We start from the raw sequence: 18219 nt of genomic DNA, 5'->3' as shown, positions 1-18219 counted from the left end.
GTGTGATTGCAATCGCCAGAAATAAAAAGCTAACGTCAGGCTATAAACGAACTATACCACAGTCGTATTACTTGACGTCACCACCACTAAGCTGACTGGTGTTTGGTGTGATGACTTTTAGTAGTCTCATTTAGCCACTTGTTAGCAACCGGCTTTTTAAGACACGTAAAAACTTAAATGCATGAGTGGGATATTTTCTGACGTATTTTTATATCGTAGAACAACATGTTAAAATCTCTTAAATTTGCGTTAACCACATACCTTATTTCAGACATCTAATTAAAACCCATTCATAAAACCCATTGACTTCAAGACGAGGGAACAGGAAGTGAATGCTAATTCATTTCCAGGTTTCAGGACTCATTCCGGCACCAATCTGTTGCAATGAAGCCAAGATTTGGTGGTGTGGTATGCGAAAAAGGCTTTGTTCTGCTCAGTGCTATTAAGTAATTGAGTAAACGGATCGTCATTTGTGAAAGGAAGTGCCCCTTTAAGACAAGTAAATAAGGCATTGCAATAATCAAGGTGCAATTATACGAAAGCATCCATAACTCTCCCTGTTTACTGGATGATAGAAGTCTAAATCTGAGGATATTCCTCAATTGATAAAAACATGGCTTTAATAATTTCTTTACAGGTTGCTACAGGTGAGGCTCAAGCCTCAGTCAAATATAATAAAGAGATATATAATGGATGACTTTGTTAGGAGTGAGGTGTCCAAGGACTGGCTGTCTTTGGTATAAAAGGTGTTCAGAACAAATGATCAGGACCTCGTCTTGTCAAAATTAAATTACAAAAGTGAAGGTACATCCAGTCTTTTACGTTATCTAAGCAGTTATTCGGTGAAGCCAGCTTGCTAAGGTCATAATGTTTGAATTTCCATCTCATAATGGAATCATAAATGGAGTCATATTTGTACATCATTGCTGCAGACGTGCCGTAGGACTCCACACAATCTGCACTTTTTTCTTCTTCTTGCCCCGTTTTTCAGATAGAATGCACAGTGTGTAATAAATCTAAGTGTTTAGAGCAGCACAGCACTGTAAATTACACTGAGAGTCTGTCAGGTGGATTCTTGCTTCTCCGTGGGGGTGTAGACTACTCTAGTGTCGGAACTGATTTATGCAGCAGTTCAGTGTAAGATTTAACCTGCTGATTGTAAAAGCAACACCACAACACAAGATGGATGTGTTTTCATTATCAGGCCATGTTGCCTACCTAATAATCCCTGAAGTTACGAATGACTGTTACAAAAGACTTACAAATGACTCTTACGAATGACTGTTATAAAAGACTGTTACAAAAGACTGTTACAAAAGACTGTAATGAATAACTGTTACGAAAGACTGTTATGAATGATTGTTACAAAAGACTGTTGCCAATGACTCTTACCAATGACTCTTACGAAGACTGTTACGAATGACTGTTACAAAAGACTGTAAAGAATGACTGTTACAAAAGACTAACGAATGACTGTTACGAACGACTGTTACGAATGGGCTGTCACGAATGGCTGTTACAAAAGTCAGTTACAAAAGATTAATGAATGACTGTTACGAACGACTGTTACAAAAGACTAGCGAATGATTTTTACAAAAGACTCTTACCAATAACTCTTACCAATAGTTATAAATGGCCGTTACGAATGGCTGTCACAATAGACTGTTTACGAAAGACTGTTACAAAAGACTGTTACATTGTAGATTGCAACCAACTGAACATCCATTCGTAACAGCCATACTGTATTCATTTAGAGATTTCTCAGAGTAAAAGTCCCTAGAAGTGTATGATTAAACTTTTTCCCATGGGCTAGTGTTAAAAAAATATCAAATCGCAATACTTGGTTCAGTATCGTGATGATATAACTCACAACTCTATTAGTTTATGAAGCTGCTGACTGTTTTTCAGTCTGACTGAAAGCAGTGACATCAGTTTTTACCTCACAGATGTGAAGGATAACAGAGGAGGAAGAGCAAAACCCAACTTGCTGATAGACGTTCTGATAGTGATGCTGATGTTTTGTCCTCATACAAAAACCCTCTTTCTATTTGCTTCTCTTATTTTCTGTTTGTTTCCCCTCTCTCTGATTGTGTGTGATGGCTCATACATTTTTAATGTCTCTGTGTGTTTTACGCTTTTGTTTTTGCTTGTTATTGCGATAGAGGGTTAAGCAGACACCAGGGAAAAACGTTCCTCCACAACCTGATTGTTGCAAAGCTGTGAACCAATTGCTCTATTAGTTGGTATACATTTATGTTATTAGATACACTCAGTTGTCCCTTTATTGGGTACACGTAACTGAAGATAATGTAGTCTAATTGAAAAGCTCTGCAATACATCCTGACCATTTATACTAATGAGGCTAAGCTCACTATTACAAACACTTCTCAGTCTAAGGCAATACAGTACAATACAATTCAGCAGCAAGAAGCAGCCAAATGACCAAAGTTGAATCAACGACTTTAACACACTTAGTAATAATAGGGTTCATTGCTGGGCTGTTATATTAGACTGCATTAGTTTTAGCTAGGTGTACCAAAGAAATCAACAGTATATTTTAATTAGACTCTGCCTGTCTCATTGATCACCATGATCTTCAAATTATTATTCTCCTTCTCAGTTCTTGTTTACTTGGCCTACTTTTAACCCTCTGCAAATGACGGTGGATCATCTGACTGGCATTAATATTACTGTAAGCTGAAGGCTGTTGCAGGTTTCAGCTTGAAGATGGTGAAAATACAGTGGTATCATATGAATCTTGAGATTGCGATGGAACTGTTGATACCAATCATGTCATGCTAGGTTACTGGGAAAGGGGGTGAATATTACTCTCTTACTCACTTACAAAATTGAGCTGCCTTTACCTCGAAGTTCGCAACACCTCAGTGGCAAACGGCAGTGTGATGAGTATGATAACTCACTTAGTGCATTGGAAGACGGAGGAATTGGTAGCCGGATGTAATGTGGACGGTTGGTTAAATACATTTTTACCTGGTATTAAATGGTTCACTTTAATACCAGGTATTAACCTCAACCACTACTAAGAAAATGAACAAACACATTTTGAAATAAATCCCTCCTTTCTTCAGTTCTATTCTTTTCTATTTTGTTCTGTTTTGGTGTTCGTTGTCGAGGTGACTGTAAGTCGTGCTGTTCTCTGCTGTCAGCTGACCGAGCTGCTGTTAACTGTTTCACCCTCGGGGAATCATGACTGACCAACTGATCACACTAAAAACATTCCTGGTTCACCACCAGTGACGACAGATCGATGAGATCGACCCTTCCTCCTCGTCTCACCCCCCAACCTCGCACCCTCAGAGGCCTTCATCAGTGCCAGGACTGATGGATGCTAAACGTGTGAGAGCAAGGGAAGAAGGAAAAAATCAGTTTACTGTCATGTGGGACCAAAGTGTCCCCACAAATAAATGAAACCTGAGTTATAAGGACTGTTTTCCAGACCTTATTAAAAGATCAGTGTTTTTTTTTTCACATACATAACATCACTCTTGACCATTTCTTAAAACAAACACAAGCTGCTGAGGTTTAACCTGTGATGCTAGGGCTTATGGGAAATGGTGTTTCCCGGTTTCACTTCAGCTATGTATATGGATTGGCGGTACATAGCAAAAAAAAATCAGTCAATGTGCCTGAAAAAAATGAATGTAGAACTAATGTAATGTAACATCTGTGTGCACCAGCTGCACTAGCACTCACTGCTGCTCTTTCTATTTCTAGATGACTGTAAATAGCTGCTATTTATACAAACTTAATTGTGTTAAGATATGATAGGGAGTTAGTGCTGGTGAATTATACTGTGTCTTTGCTTGAGTCTGGTTGGTGAATAGTGTCACTCTGATTGTCACCGCACTGTCTGAGGTACAGTGAGGTTATTGTGAGGAGATCAGAGCTCCTGGTTAATCACTGTCCTCACTGTAATAAAGCACAGGGTTTATATGTGCTTCCTCTCAGCTGAGTGAATTAGAGTCTTGTGATACTCTCTCTAAATATACCACATTTAGCCAGGAGGCAAACAGACACCAGACTACAACTCACCAGGCACATGAACACTTGGTTCGAGACTTTCACATGAAAACTGCATTCCTTTTCTCTATCGATACCATCTCCACTGACTGATTCTCAGGGGTGCTCAGTTTATTATGAAACGTCTCTGGTGTCGCTGAAAGTTAATCTTATGTTCCAGTTCAGCATCTTTGTCAAATAGTTGTGATAACGTTTGGCATTGATGCTTTCTCAACAACTATAAGTCAGATGTCCCTCAAATTTTCGGTTGATATTCATAATCCCCCGAAGATGAATCCCAGTGACTTTGGTGACCTTTCCTCTAGCGACATCATCAGAACATATTAGTCAGCTTTAAAGAAGGAAATCGATTGAATAGTTTGAATTGCATTAAATTTCGTGATCACAGTCCTGCTGCCCAGATAAAGATTTGATTGACCCCGTGACCTTTCCTCAAACACCATCCCCAAGACATTTTTGGCTTTGCTACTGGTAATGCTACATGAGTTCACACTACGAGTGACACAGCAACAGGCTACAACTCATTTTCAATGGAAGCTGGTGACATCAAACTACAAACTGTCGCCAGACACTTGTCACTGCATGACAGGCTTGACACTACTAATCAGAGTTGAGCTGGTCTCAACTTTTTTTTTTTGATAATCACATTTGTGGCAAGTCATAGTCAAGTCAGCACACTGACACGCTGACAGCTGTTGTTGCCTGTCGGACTTCAGTTTGCCATGTTATGATTGGAGCATATTTTTTTGTGTTAAACGCAGTACCTGTGAGGGACTCCTGGCAATATTTGTCAATGTTTTGTGTTGTTAATTGATTTTCAATAATAAATATATACACACATTTGCATAAAGCAGCATATTTGCCCACTCCCGTGTTGACAAGAGTATTAAATAGTTGAAAAATCTCCCTTTCAGGTACATTTTGAACAGATGAAAAAAATGAGCGATTAATTTGCGATTAATTAAATATAAAATTAAATATTATTTATTAATAATAATAATAATAATAATAAATATTTTGATTGATTGACAGCCCTAATATACATCTCCTAGATTGATTTTTGTTAGGAATAATGTACAGGAATAAACCTGATGTATGAGTTTGTTTATATTCTGCACTTTTTCTTACAAATACATCACATTTTCTACTACTTTCCCATACTCAGACACACGCACACACACATGGTTACTATTTTCCCAGTAAGTCCTATTTCTGGTCAGGACGACCCTCTGACCACACTCCCTTAATTCAACACTGAGTAAACAACACACACACACAGACACACACAGCATCTCCTTCCTGTCACTGAGTATGTTTTCTGGTCATCGGATTGTTTAACTTCTCAAACTCTGATGTGAGTGTTTGTTTCGTTCTTATTTAATCTTTTCTTCTATTTTTATTCATCTCTCACACACCCAGAATGCCTATGTTAACTTGAGCTATGACTTTCTCTGTATGTTAACATATGTCTCTGCCTGTTTTCCTCAGGTTTATTGCGGGCATCACTATGACTGATGGGGATTATGACTACCTTATAAAGCTCCTTGCCCTGGGGGACTCCGGCGTGGGGAAGACCACCTTCCTGTACCGATACACAGACAACAAGTTCAACCCCAAGTTCATCACCACAGTCGGCATCGACTTCAGGGAAAAGAGAGTGGTGAGTTCTCATCTCTTGCGTTAATACGTTTTAGGAACAAAAGCAGGGAAATGTGTGCATGTGTATGTTTCTGGAGATATTTCTAATTCATCTGAAGCTTCATGTCAACTAGACGTCAGTTTTCCGATTACGCCAGCCTCCACGCGCTCACCTTACACACTGGTAACGCAGGCTTGGTTACCATAGTTACCGTGGCATTTGCCCAGGCATTTTCTTTGGGCTGTACTTATCAAAGAACAAACAGTGGGTCAGGTCAAGTCTGGATTTTCTGCTGTTTTTCTCCCACAGCGCCCGCTGAGCTGAGTCACAATCATTATATTAACTTGTACAAGGAGATCAAATCTGGGTCAGATCCACTTATGGTCCGGGGTACATTATCTGTGGAATGATGGTTTAGGTTAACTGGTGAGTTTCTAACATCATGATTACTGTGGTATTAATACATGGAAAAAGAAAGGAAATCATAATGTATACCAGATTATATAAAAATAAATATATCCTCCCTCAATAACTTTGAGACCCTTCAGATTTATTTTGGCAATTCAATTCAATTTAATTAAATACAATTTGTTTTTATGAAGATCAAGATGCTTTTCATGTAGGGCAGGTCTCGAGCGTACTCTATAATTTAGAGATCCAACGAGAGATCCCCCATGAACATGCGCTAGGTACGACAGTGGCAAGAAAAAAACTCCCCTTTAAGTAGAAACCTTGGGCAGAACAAGACTCTGACGAGAAAGACTCTGTGGAAGAAATCAAATTAGTAACATGCATGACTGGGACATGAATGCAATCAGATGGAGAGGGAGAGAGGAGCTCAGTCCCCTGGCAGACTAGGCCTATAGCAGCATAACTAGGAGCTGGTCCAAGGCAGCCTCCTTGGGAGCTGTAGGGAACCACTGGGTTAGAGGTTAAAATGATGCTTAAAGGGAGTTGTCTGAAGTCTGTTGGAGCTGAAGACTACAAGTTTTAAAATGAAATAAAAGAATCTCCTGGAGTGGAGTTAGAAAGAAGTGATCTTACAAGACTTCTGTAGACCGCTGTTATGGTTCGGTTAAGTTTAGGCACTAAAACTACTTGGTGGGAGCATCATACAGAATTAGTCAAGGTATAGTAGCCGGGATGTACTGACACAGGGAGTTAATGTGATACAATTGCAGTTTTTCTGAATAGCTGACATGCATTAACTCTGAAATATAACTTATTGGCAAGAGTGCCTGTCAGTATAAGTCGTAAAAACTAGTTGAACTCCTGATAAAATCAGAAATTGTCACTGTTTTACATTTCTGTTTGTGTACGGATCAATTAAACGAGATATGGCATGTTAATTAGTGAGCTTTAGAAATGCTGGTTGGCGGATTTTTAACTTTGGACGGATCCAGGCAAGCTGTTTCCCCCTGTTAAAGTTAATCTAAGAAAAGCTAACCATCTGCTGGCTGTAGCTCCATATTTAATGATAATATTTAAACAGTGCTCGATTTCGCCATGTCCCCAGTGCAAAGTAATCCACTTCCACAAGAACAATAAGCCATAAAATTATAAAATATGCAAAATATTATTTGATTAATTTAAAGGCCATCTTAATCTCTCTCAGATTTTATTTTATAGAACTAAGAACAATAATTATTATATCTGCAAGAAGGCAATGCCGAATTATTCCTTTAAAGGTGCTCAATATGATATTCAGAGCATTAATATACTGTAGCAGTATACAACTATTTGCTATGTAAAAATATAGAGGGGTAATGTCTACCTGAGCAGAGAATGAAGTCTCTCTCCCTCTGTATGTGTTGTAATCTGAGTTTCTCCGTGCTTTGTTGACATTGTCATGGCGGCCACGTGTGCTTTTAGTGCATGTGAGCGTGCCCCACTGGCTAGCTCACAGCCGCCGCTCTGCACTGCTCTCATACAGCGGTTACAGTTGATAACGCCATCCCGACCGACAGCGCCGTTGTGGAAGCTAGCACCCGACCTCCAGTACCCCCCCACACTGGTAGCACCATTAGCTGCGAGCTGCTGACTCAGCCATCGCCATGTTGACAGCCGTTGAGAGGCAATAGAAATGCTTCCAATCTCTCATTTAGCACCTTTTAAGAGGCTTTAATGGAAGCCATTTTCCCGTGTAACAACTTGTCAATATTGGGATCCACTGTAAATGAGAGAAATCCAAGCTGTCCACAGCTGCTGTTCTCTGTGAACGTTTTACAGCCACCTTCAGAGTCTGTAGAGGGTTTCACACTCGACAGATTGATTTTTGGTGGAGTACCACTTTAAACTGCCACTAAGACCCCGTTGAAAACATTAACTCCTGTTGCAGGAATCTCATCAGGGTAAGTACATGATGTCCAACGTGAGACGCAGGTATCTGAATCAGAGAGTGGGCGAGGCTCGGTGTGGTCAGGTGTTCGGTCACCCTGGTGCTATTGTGCCTTCTCACATCGGAAATACTGACAATGTTGCTTTAATCCCACCGCTCCGGATGACTCATAGGATTGATTATTGTTCCTCACCTCCTCTGTGTGAGTGTTTGTGTGTGTGTGTGTGTGTGTGTTAAGATCACACCCCGTGTTCAGGAGTCAAGAGTCAAACAGAAGCAGACACGTGTGATCACAGCTGTAGCTCAGTGCTGTCAGGGGCTCCTCCTCAGGGCCTTTATGGAGCCTGAAGCTGAATGAGGACCAGTTTGTTCATCACTTGAACCCCCTGAACCAGAACAGACAGTTCTAGTATGAAGCCAAAGAAACTGAGCTAAATATAGTGAACATGTCAGCTGAATATGAGAACCAGTCCACACTTGATTTGTTCTACTCGGCTTTACATTACTAGTAGCTTATTGTGGCTATAATGTTAACAAACTTTAAAAAGATAGTGTTGTATAACTCACATGACTGAGTCAGTTCACTGACTTCATGACTCTTTTTTACTTGTGCTACTGTTTTAGCGCTTACCGTTATCTTGTAATTCAGCAGAACTTACATCAACGTACATTGAAGTTATTATGCGGAACTTTTAAGTGGTTAAGAAACAGTCTCAATTTAACACTGATGCCTCTATATGACCTACACAAGTAAGGCTGCATTCACACCAGATTCGGCGGTGCAGCGAAAATGCAAGTCCTCCCATTCATTTTGAATGGGGGCAGTGCGTTTGGGCTGGAGCCGGGTGCATAAAACAACAATAAACGCAGCGGCCTGCGGCGGAAAACTAGAAACAGAATCCACTTTTAGAAGTTAAACTTGTGGTGAATCACCACAACGCCCGATCTGGTGTGAGCCTAAACAACACCATCAACGAGAGGATTGGCTATTTCTGCATAGTTATTCTTAATGCTTGTCATCGGTGCCATTGGGCCAGATCAAAATCTGACAAAATCATGCAGGTCCACCAGAAACTCCTTCAGCTCAGACTCCAAACGGGGCCTCCGGTAGTGACCAGCCCGCTGCAAAACTGAACTAAAAAGCACTCTAGAGTTCATCTAACTGCTCTGAGCGTGATCTGTGTGAACGCAGCTTTAAAAGGGGAACGTCTCATCTGGGAGAGTGAGAGGTGTGAATGACGCCCGAGGCTTCCTGCAGAGCCACAAACACAACCAGCTGCAGCACAGAGTTCCTCATTACAGAGTCCAGATCACCGTCCAGATCACCATTAGTCAGACCTGCGGAGATATTCACGACACTAAAGCAGTGGAGAGGTGAGAACATCCCGCGCTGTGTTAAAAGACACAAAGAGCTGCGTTGGTGGTGGATGATCAACTTCTTTTTTCAAGCTCAGGGATGATTCACAATTTTAAATCAATTTTTTTTTCCTGCAAAATGCAAGACTAAAAAAGGTGATTGAAACAAATGCAGGTTATCCAAAACAGCCATGGACTGTCAGAACCAGACATCCAGTTTCATTATCAGTTTCAGCAGAAAGCTGACAGCTGCTCCTGCTGTTTGTGTTGCCTGATATCTGCAGACAGCTAACTAGTTAGAGTTAGCTACCCAGCAGGTAGGACAGACTGAACAAAGTAGAATACACACTGTTCAGTTCACTTTCATGGCTTCACGTCCAGATATAGCCTTGTCAGCAAACGGAGAGTTCAGAATGGAGTCTTATCAGCCCTTCTTGCGTGTATTTGATCGGTCAATGTAGAGTGTTGAGTGAAGGGTCAAACCTCTGCGTCGGCAACACAAGGGTCATTGAAATAAAAATTGATGGCTTTGTCTTTTATCTACATTTTAAAGGGACAGTGTGTAGGATTTGTTGGCATCAAGTGGTGTGGTTGCAATTTGCTCCATTTCTTCAACTATATATTTTACATGCAGACGCCAGTATATTAGTTCTTATTAGTTAAAACTAATTCCTAGAACTGCAATATATCCATACCTTCATGAAGGTTACACTATTCTCTCATTTTTTGTTTATTGTGTCTGATGGATAAAAACTAAACTAGTGTTGTTTCTGTCTCCTCAGGTGTACACAGCGTCCAGCCCCAATGGGGCGACCGCAGGGAAAACCTTCAAGGTTCACCTCCAGCTCTGGGACACAGCTGGACAGGAGAGGTGGGCTGCTCATCACACTGGACTGGGTTTCTTTTCTTCCATCATAACAATTACAGTTTAGTTTTTGGTTGTGTACATACCTCTATACTGAGTCCACTTTCCCAAACTGCTCACAGTTACCTTTACCAACATGTATAGTATAGCTACAGATATAAATATACAGCAGGGCTAGTCAACCCTGTCTGCTCTTTCCTCTCTTATATAATCTAGATGTAGAATAATCTATTTTGCATGTGCCCCATGTATCAAGGCTGAGTCTTTCCCGGCGATCCGGGTTTGATTCTAGCCTGAGCATTTTGCTGCCTTTCCTGTCTCTCTTCAAGCTTTCACAATCTATAAAGCAGAAATGCCAAAAAGTAGACTTAAAAATGAGTTTTGGTCTGCTGATTGATTCCATAATTGACAGGCAATATATCATCTCATTTCTCCACTCGGGCTTTAAAATGTCTCATATTACATTGTGGCTATACCGTCACACACTTTGACTTGTTGGATTTAGCTGGAAACTAAGAGAAAGATGCCTTTCACTTCAACGCTACATTTCAGTAATGGCAAATCCAGTTATGACAAAGACTGTATCATGATAAAGCTAATTGCTGAAATCAATCATGTGTAATCACACTGAGGGAGGAACAACAGATCAGTATCTTTGTTTACGTGCCTCATTGCTTGTGTATATACAGCATCCGTCAATCATGTATGCGCGTACGAGTGTGTGTCGTCTTTAATTGGAACTGGCCTCGATCTGTTGAATCTGTTTATAAAGGCCCGGTGACTCATTGCGGGATGAGTCAGTGTTAGTTACATAATTCTAACTTCATTTCTTCAGCTCAGTGTAACAGGACATATTCTTATTTTCATAAAACTGATCTTATTCCAGCGGACCTGTGTGATCAGTTCGTCAGACTGTTTGCGGTGGAAACACCCTGATATCTGCTGCTTTATTCCGATTTGTTTGCGTATTACATATTTACTGAATGGTATGTAAAGTTTACTTAAGTTATGTTCCTCGCTGGTGTCACACCCAGAAGCCCCAGCATGCCCCTGAACATACATTACCAACTGTTGTGGATACAAACAGCAGCACACAATATCTACCCTTTGCACATTTCCCTCAATTAAAGGCCTTTACACAGCGGGGTTATGACGAATAAAGAACCCTGCCCATGTATGGTACGGAGCGTTCACACTTATCAAACGAACTGGACCTTTGGGGACAAGTGTACTCGGATCCGGGCCCAGGTCCCTGATGTGAAAGCACCCTAAATCTCAACTGTGGTGTTCTTAATTTCTTTTGGTGTGTGTTCCAGGTTCCGCAGCCTGACAACGGCGTTCTTCAGGGACGCTATGGGGTTCCTGCTGATGTTTGATCTCACCAGCCAGCAGAGCTTCCTCAACGTCAGAAACTGGATGAGTATGTTATTAACGTTACGTTTTCTTTATATGTTTAGAAATCTGCATTGTTTTAGCTTTTTCTAGTGCCACACGTGGTTAAAAACCATACAGGGGACATTAAATCTTTCATTATATTTGCACATAAATTATAGATGCCTGATGAAGATATGAAGGAAGCATAAAATAAACCAGCACTAAGCAAAGCTATTTGCTAAACTATTCGTTTTTCTCTTTTATTGAATCTCCTGATACGCCTTTCAGCACACATTCAGCTGTGCAAAGATCCAGTTTTTCTGTTTCACATTTGCACATCTCATTGTTTTGCTGTTTATGTGTATTCATTTCCAGGTCAGCTACAGGCCAATGCCTACTGTGAGAATCCAGATATCGTGTTGGTAGGAAACAAGGCGGACCTGAACGACCAGCGGGAGGTTCAGGAGAAACAGGCCAAGGAGCTGGCTGATAAATACGGGTAGGTTTGTTTTTCATGTGCAATATTTAGTGCAGGTGTTTTTTTTTTATTTGGAGTAAGGATCACTGGAGTATTAAGAATACTGAACATTAATGTTTCTCAATTTAGTGTGCAATATGTTTACAGGATAAAAGCAGTCCATCACGGTTCTGCCCTTTTCACTTTCACTCAAGACTCCATTACCCCAGTGTTGGCCTATCATTGTCCACCCGTGGTGTTTAGAATTAAATGTCAAATTGTAGTTATTACCCCCTGAGTACATTGCTTAATTGAATCCATATAATTTAAAGTCTCTCTGGTTAGCTCACCTGTGTCTACTGGATGTTTGGGACTTTGGAGTTGCTGTTTTCGCCCTTAAATAATGGAATCATTTACATCTAAAGGCTGGCCCACACTAAAAAAAAAAGTCTTAACAGATTTTGAAACCGGAGAACTCATCCGTCTAACTTATGTTAAGGCTTAAAGTTAAGCATAATTGAGGGCGTGGCCGCTTTGAGTGGCAGGTGGTTGCTGTACGAGGTTGCTAGCTGTCTGCTCTTTAGTGATGTCACAAAGAGACTACGTCCATATTTTATCCATTTGTCTATGAATTCTTCTTCTTGTTTTTCTTCTTCTTGTTTTTCTTCTTCTTCTTGTTTTTCTTCTTCTTGTTTTTCTTCTTGTTTTTCTTCTTCTTCTTCTTTTTCTTTTTCTTCTTCTTTCCATTCATCTATCCATCAATTGTCTATAACCGCTTATCCTTAGAGGGTTGTGAACCCTGAACAGGTCATATATCATTCATTCACATATTTTATTATATCATATTATAAATCTGTTATCTATTATAATGTGTCGCACTTTACATACTTACACAGTAAAGAGTAGGCATTTCATTAAGAGCAGGCTACCTGTAAGACAGGCAGACAGACAAGACACAACATTACAGATAAGCAGTACATGACTCATGTTGATGTCTTAACAATATCTCAACACAAAGGACTTCCTGTTGGACGAGGTAGAAATCGTTTCCTGGTGTCATTCCAGCCAGCTAAGACCTCGGACTGATGTTGCCTGGCAACAAAAATTCTGTTCCAGGAAGTAAAACAAAATTGTTTTAAAATCTGGGGAATCTTAGAAATGTTCAGGGGCTAAAGTCCAGTATGAACGTCACATACTGTAAGTTAAAGGTGCAGTGTGAAGGATCTAGTGACATCTAGCGGTGAGGTTGCAGATTGCAACCAACTGAAACGTCTCCTGTGTTCTCCTAAAAAATCCAATTGAAATAGATTAAAAAAACTATTGGAATTAATTGGAAAATGGTCATAAATCATTTTAAACAAATACGCTTACCTCTGTTCTTATTGGCCACAGAATCCCGTACTTTGAGACGAGTGCAGCGACAGGATCGGAGGTGGACAAGGCGGTGATAACGCTGTTGGACCTGGTCATGAAGAGGATGGAGCAGTGCGTCGACAAACCGCCTGCCGAGCCGGCCAATGGGAACGGGGCCACGAAGCTCGGCGACGCGCAGCCCAACGAGAAGAAATGTGCATGCTAGATCAAGAAGGAAAACGACCAGTCAGTGCTCCTCTGTTGTCTGTCCTCTCTACTCGCCACATTCCCTACTTCTTTCACCTTATCTGTCATCTTTGATTGCATGTCTCTTCATCTTCTCCTGTTCACTCTCTTCTCTCTAATATTAACCTTTAACCATCTTCTGCTCTTTTCTTTCTCTTCCCCCCCTTTATTCTTCTTTCTCCTCAAACTGTCTGCCATAGGGCAATGAAACAACCTTGTCCCCCCTCTAGTGGATATTCAAGGTAATACAGTCTCAGCCTGTCTGCCTTTGAGCTCTGTTTAGGAGGAAATTAAAACAGGAGGGGACAGTTTCATCACTGTCAGACACATATTGTGCCTCGTTTAAAACATGCAGCCTGGGAATTAAGCTCTGCACGCTCCCAGTTGCTCTGTTCGCAAGTGGTTTGAATGATTTAAATGAACCTAAACGTGCAGAAAGACACTTGACGACAGCTTGATCTGGGCCATTAAAGAGTTTAACACTAAGCTGTGTCCATGTAAATTAAGTCACGGTCCTCTCCTGAAGCTTTTCCTCCTGGATCGGGGTGAGCAACTGTCAAAAAAAAATTTTTTCCCCCGTTTCAGACCGTCTTCGATGCTGTACCCATATTAGCCACGTATGGTCATTTTTTCAGTGTTTTCAAGCAGTTTTGTCTCGTTCAAGAATGCAAAACGTTTGCTAAGAATGCACCAAATTGTCTTTAATATAGTTGGCCAATGCTTTCATGGTGGAGGTCTTTGACACCTGAGTGAGCTAATTGATTATGTTGTTTAAGCTAAAGTCAGCTTGTTAGCTTCTACAACTAACTTTAGGATATGTATTTTTTTGTTGGCACTCATTTAAAAATAATACTTGGAATAAATGTCCGTTCGTACAGGAATGCCATATGATTGATTAGAAATAGCACTGTTTGGATATTTTGGATACTTTTACATCTATTTCCCAGCCTTACTTTGAACCGTTCATTTTGAAAACTTAACGGATCAACAGACACACAACATTCGTATTGTAGGACGAATATGGGTACAGCATGGCATGTGAAATGGAGAACAAAAAAAGCCTATGTATATCCTTAATAGAGTGTCCTAGACCAGGATAGACATGTTGTTCCAAACTGATCTACTGCCTTGGCTTTTAAAGCGTTATTCCACTGTGGCGGAACAGACTTTAATCTCTGTGGAAGTTTGAGATACAACAAATATCAGATGCTCTGGGGACTCAATGTCACTCTAATTTGCTTACAGAAAATTAAATAATTGTAATCTATAGCCTAAAAAAGATAGTGGCTATTTACAGCTAAAACAAACATGGTATGTAAGTCAACATAAATGCATTGAAATAAAAGTTAATTGAGTTTATGAGTGGAGAGGATGATTATATCCGCATCATTATGGTGACGTCAGCCTTTCAGGGCAGCTGATTTTCCATGTTGACCTCTCATCTCTTCCTAACAGATAATCCGACAAAGTGAAATACCGCTTTAAGGCCCCATACATGACCAATGTTGTTAGAATATAAAGTGACCAATTATTTATATTAAAAGAAATGTAAAACATAGATTATTATTTCTGTTGTCTAATTTTTTGTTATATCCTTCACATCTCACACATTTTTTTTTTCTTCTTTCATATCCGTCAAGGGAAAATAATCTGCTTTCATATTTGTTTTTTCATTGCTCTAGTGCTCTTAAGCTTTCAAATTAACCCACAAGTTATAAATATATCAACAAAACGTGTCTCTAACATGAAGAAAATACACTATTATAAACTCTTGAAGTACAGTAGAAGTTGTTTAAGACTTTTTTTGGTTCAACACTTGAAGTTACTGTGGATCAACTTTTTGTTGTATTTTGTTGCTTAACACTATATTGTTTTTTTTCATTGCATACCAGACCATATAACAGCTGCTGTGCAGAAAACCCTATGAAATCACAGCATATTGAAACTACATTCCACTGAGTTCAGTTCAAAAGGCTGCATGTTTTGTACCGTGACACTACGCTTGAGCACAGCAAAAAAAACATCCGTCTTTAGAAGCCATTTCGATGTAAATTTACCCCCCAAAAAATTCATTCAGCTTCGAGTCCAAGATGATTTCTTTTGTTTTAAGTGCAACTCAACAGTTTCCCTTACATCAAGTAACACCTTGATCTGCCTTACTTCATGAAAAATCTTGAGCCAAGTTGAGGTGCACCAGAAACGAGGGAAATTATCTTTTTGCTTGCCACCTGCTGGCAGCTAAATCCTTATTTTGTCCTTCAGTGAGCCAAGGGGAGATTTTACACAGCAGTCCCAACTCACAGCTGCATAATGTAGGATTACTACAGGTTGGTTTTCAAAGTGTACTGAAACCAGGGGCTGCCAAATGGGTCAGCGGTAATGTTAAGTGTACTTTGACTGTGGCTTATTAATGGCAAACCACTGCTGTGGTCATTTGAAAGATAATAACATTTTGAATTTCAATATTTGATTAAATTACAGTCATATTTTTTGTATTGTGTTCGCTGGATCCATAAAAAAAAATCCTAGGTTAAAGAGTCATAGAGCTTTGGATTCACCTCTTGTCACCTATATCTACCAGTGTGCCAAATAAAAAAAGGAAACACCACAAACAAGCGTTTGTTTTCAACAAATCCAAACCTCATGCTGTTGTTCATTTGAAGAAAAACTGCCTTCAAAAATAAAAAAAAAAAATGTTTTTATTTTGTTTGTTTTTTTGTTTAAAAGCCTAACAAAGTCGCCTGCCAAAAGGCTGATCTCAGTGCCATATTAAACACGCACCACTGTTCCATTTTACTTTATCGAAATATTAATTTGCTGACGATAAAGACATAAGGAGCTGGTTCACTTAATATTCTCTCCCATAATTGCTGTAAAGGTCCCAGAAAATACTGTATTTCTATAAGTTTGGTTTGTTTGTTTCAGCTGATCAATGGCTTACTGATGGGTTTTAGGTAGGTAGATAGGTTTTTACTTTAGTGTTGGTCTTAATAATCATGTCAGGTTACATATTTCTAAACACTTACAGAAGCAGCTTAGTGAAATCGTCTTAACACAGGTTTATTTTGTTTGTTTCCTTTGCTCCAACATTCAGTCATGAAGAGAGTCCTGTTAAAGTTAAACAAGTTGTATTTCAGTAGAATTGTATCTTTAAGACTTAATTTATATTCACACTAGGAGCGACAAAAGCAACAAAACTACATTATTACACTGTCGCAGTCGCCGCCGTTGAAGTGTTGCTCAAGCGCTCGTTGATGTAGTAATGACGTTAAGACCAACTTTATTAATGTTCACTCTCATTTTAGCTCTATTTTGGTCTCCACCAACACCTGATAAAATACTTGGCTCTTTAGCTGCTAAATGTTCCACTCATGTCACCAGTTAGTTGCTAACTTTGTCTGCTGCTGGAAAGCGGGTTGATGAGTGAATCGTACATTAAATGTGCCGTAAAAACCAAAATAACGAGCTAAAAGAGGCTAAAAAGCTCTGTATCATGCGGCATTTTCCCCACTATGCGCACTATGGGTGTCACCTTTCACAATCCATTATTATAAGATATTGATTATTGCAGCTTTAAAATGTCATCTTTTAAAGTCGTAAGGCTTACAAAGTGTTAATCTCTTTAACGCCACCAATCAGGTGTTTAACGTTTTCTCAGTTTTTTAAAAGTTTTCGGTAAAAGTTTCGTGAAACAGTTAAATTATGACTTAGAAAGAAATGACTCGTCTATAAATGTAATGCAGCCTTTTTTATCAAGATGACTGGCAAGCTAGTAATTCATTAATTTTAATGAAACACAAAAATTAATCCTTGATCTACCCGACACCTACGCTCAAATAAAGCAAGGACACAAAATTAACTCATAAAAAGCATCAATCAATTTTTTAGGCGTTTTTTTTTTTTTACTATTTGAGACTTTGTGTCCAGATTTCCAGTGCGCCTCACCTCTAGATGAATAGATAATGCCTTTATTGTGACAATCTTCCGAACCAATTTGTCAGCTTTTATCTGAGCCTTCCTTCTTATGTTGCTTATTATATTTTCTCAAGTTTAATTTCAATTTTTAGAATATGTTTGTCATTTGATGCCTTTTTGCTTCAATTCAGTATTCAGTTGTGCCACCGGTATATCTGACATTTACTTTTGCTGTTTTGAATCATGTTTTTCTTGAAGCATCTCTTCCATAAGTCTTACATTTTTGAAGTTTTTGAATTCACTTTAAAAAGTTTACACTGTTTTCAGAGTCATGTTGTGCCTGTTATTAACTCTTTTGTCTGATCCTCTGTAAAGTTTGTGAGCTACTGAATATTTTCATGCATTTATTGATTATAGATTACAAAGCAGAGGCAAAAGAGACCAGAAGTCGTGATGTTTTTGTGCCCGATATATCAAAACAACTAATCAATCCAAGTACCTCTAAGAGCTTTTATTTTTGGAAATCCTCCGTGTGTGAATTCTCCCCGATGCCTGCGGTTTGTACACGTTTCTTCAGTTTTCACTGCGTGTATCGATGCCTGTGTGTGTTTGTTGGGTTTGTTGCACCGTCAGCA

The 18219-nt window shown here is 39.5% G+C and overlaps 1 protein-coding gene across 2 annotated transcripts in view; it reads left to right on the top strand.

Moving 5' to 3' along the window:
• The window catches only part of rab27b (RAB27B, member RAS oncogene family), a 46905-nt gene extending 31678 nt beyond the window's left edge, over window positions 1-15227 (top strand). For both annotated transcript variants that reach the window (XM_074617659.1, XM_074617660.1), the window contains exons 2-6: window positions 5530-5701; window positions 10157-10245; window positions 11556-11659; window positions 11989-12112; window positions 13463-15227. In XM_074617659.1, coding sequence (XP_074473760.1) covers window positions 5549-5701; window positions 10157-10245; window positions 11556-11659; window positions 11989-12112; window positions 13463-13649 — 657 coding nt within the window. In that variant the 5' untranslated portion in view covers window positions 5530-5548 and the 3' untranslated portion in view covers window positions 13650-15227. The remainder of the gene's footprint in view (window positions 1-5529; window positions 5702-10156; window positions 10246-11555; window positions 11660-11988; window positions 12113-13462) is intronic.
• The last annotated feature ends 2992 nt before the right edge of the window (window positions 15228-18219 follow it).

The sequence above is a fragment of the Sebastes fasciatus genome, chromosome 19, assembly GCF_043250625.1.
Source record: "Sebastes fasciatus isolate fSebFas1 chromosome 19, fSebFas1.pri, whole genome shotgun sequence".
Classification (NCBI taxonomy): Eukaryota; Metazoa; Chordata; class Actinopteri; order Perciformes; family Sebastidae; genus Sebastes; species Sebastes fasciatus.
The sequence above is the reverse complement of the archived record's forward strand: the minus strand, read 5'-3'. Positions and strand labels throughout refer to the sequence as shown.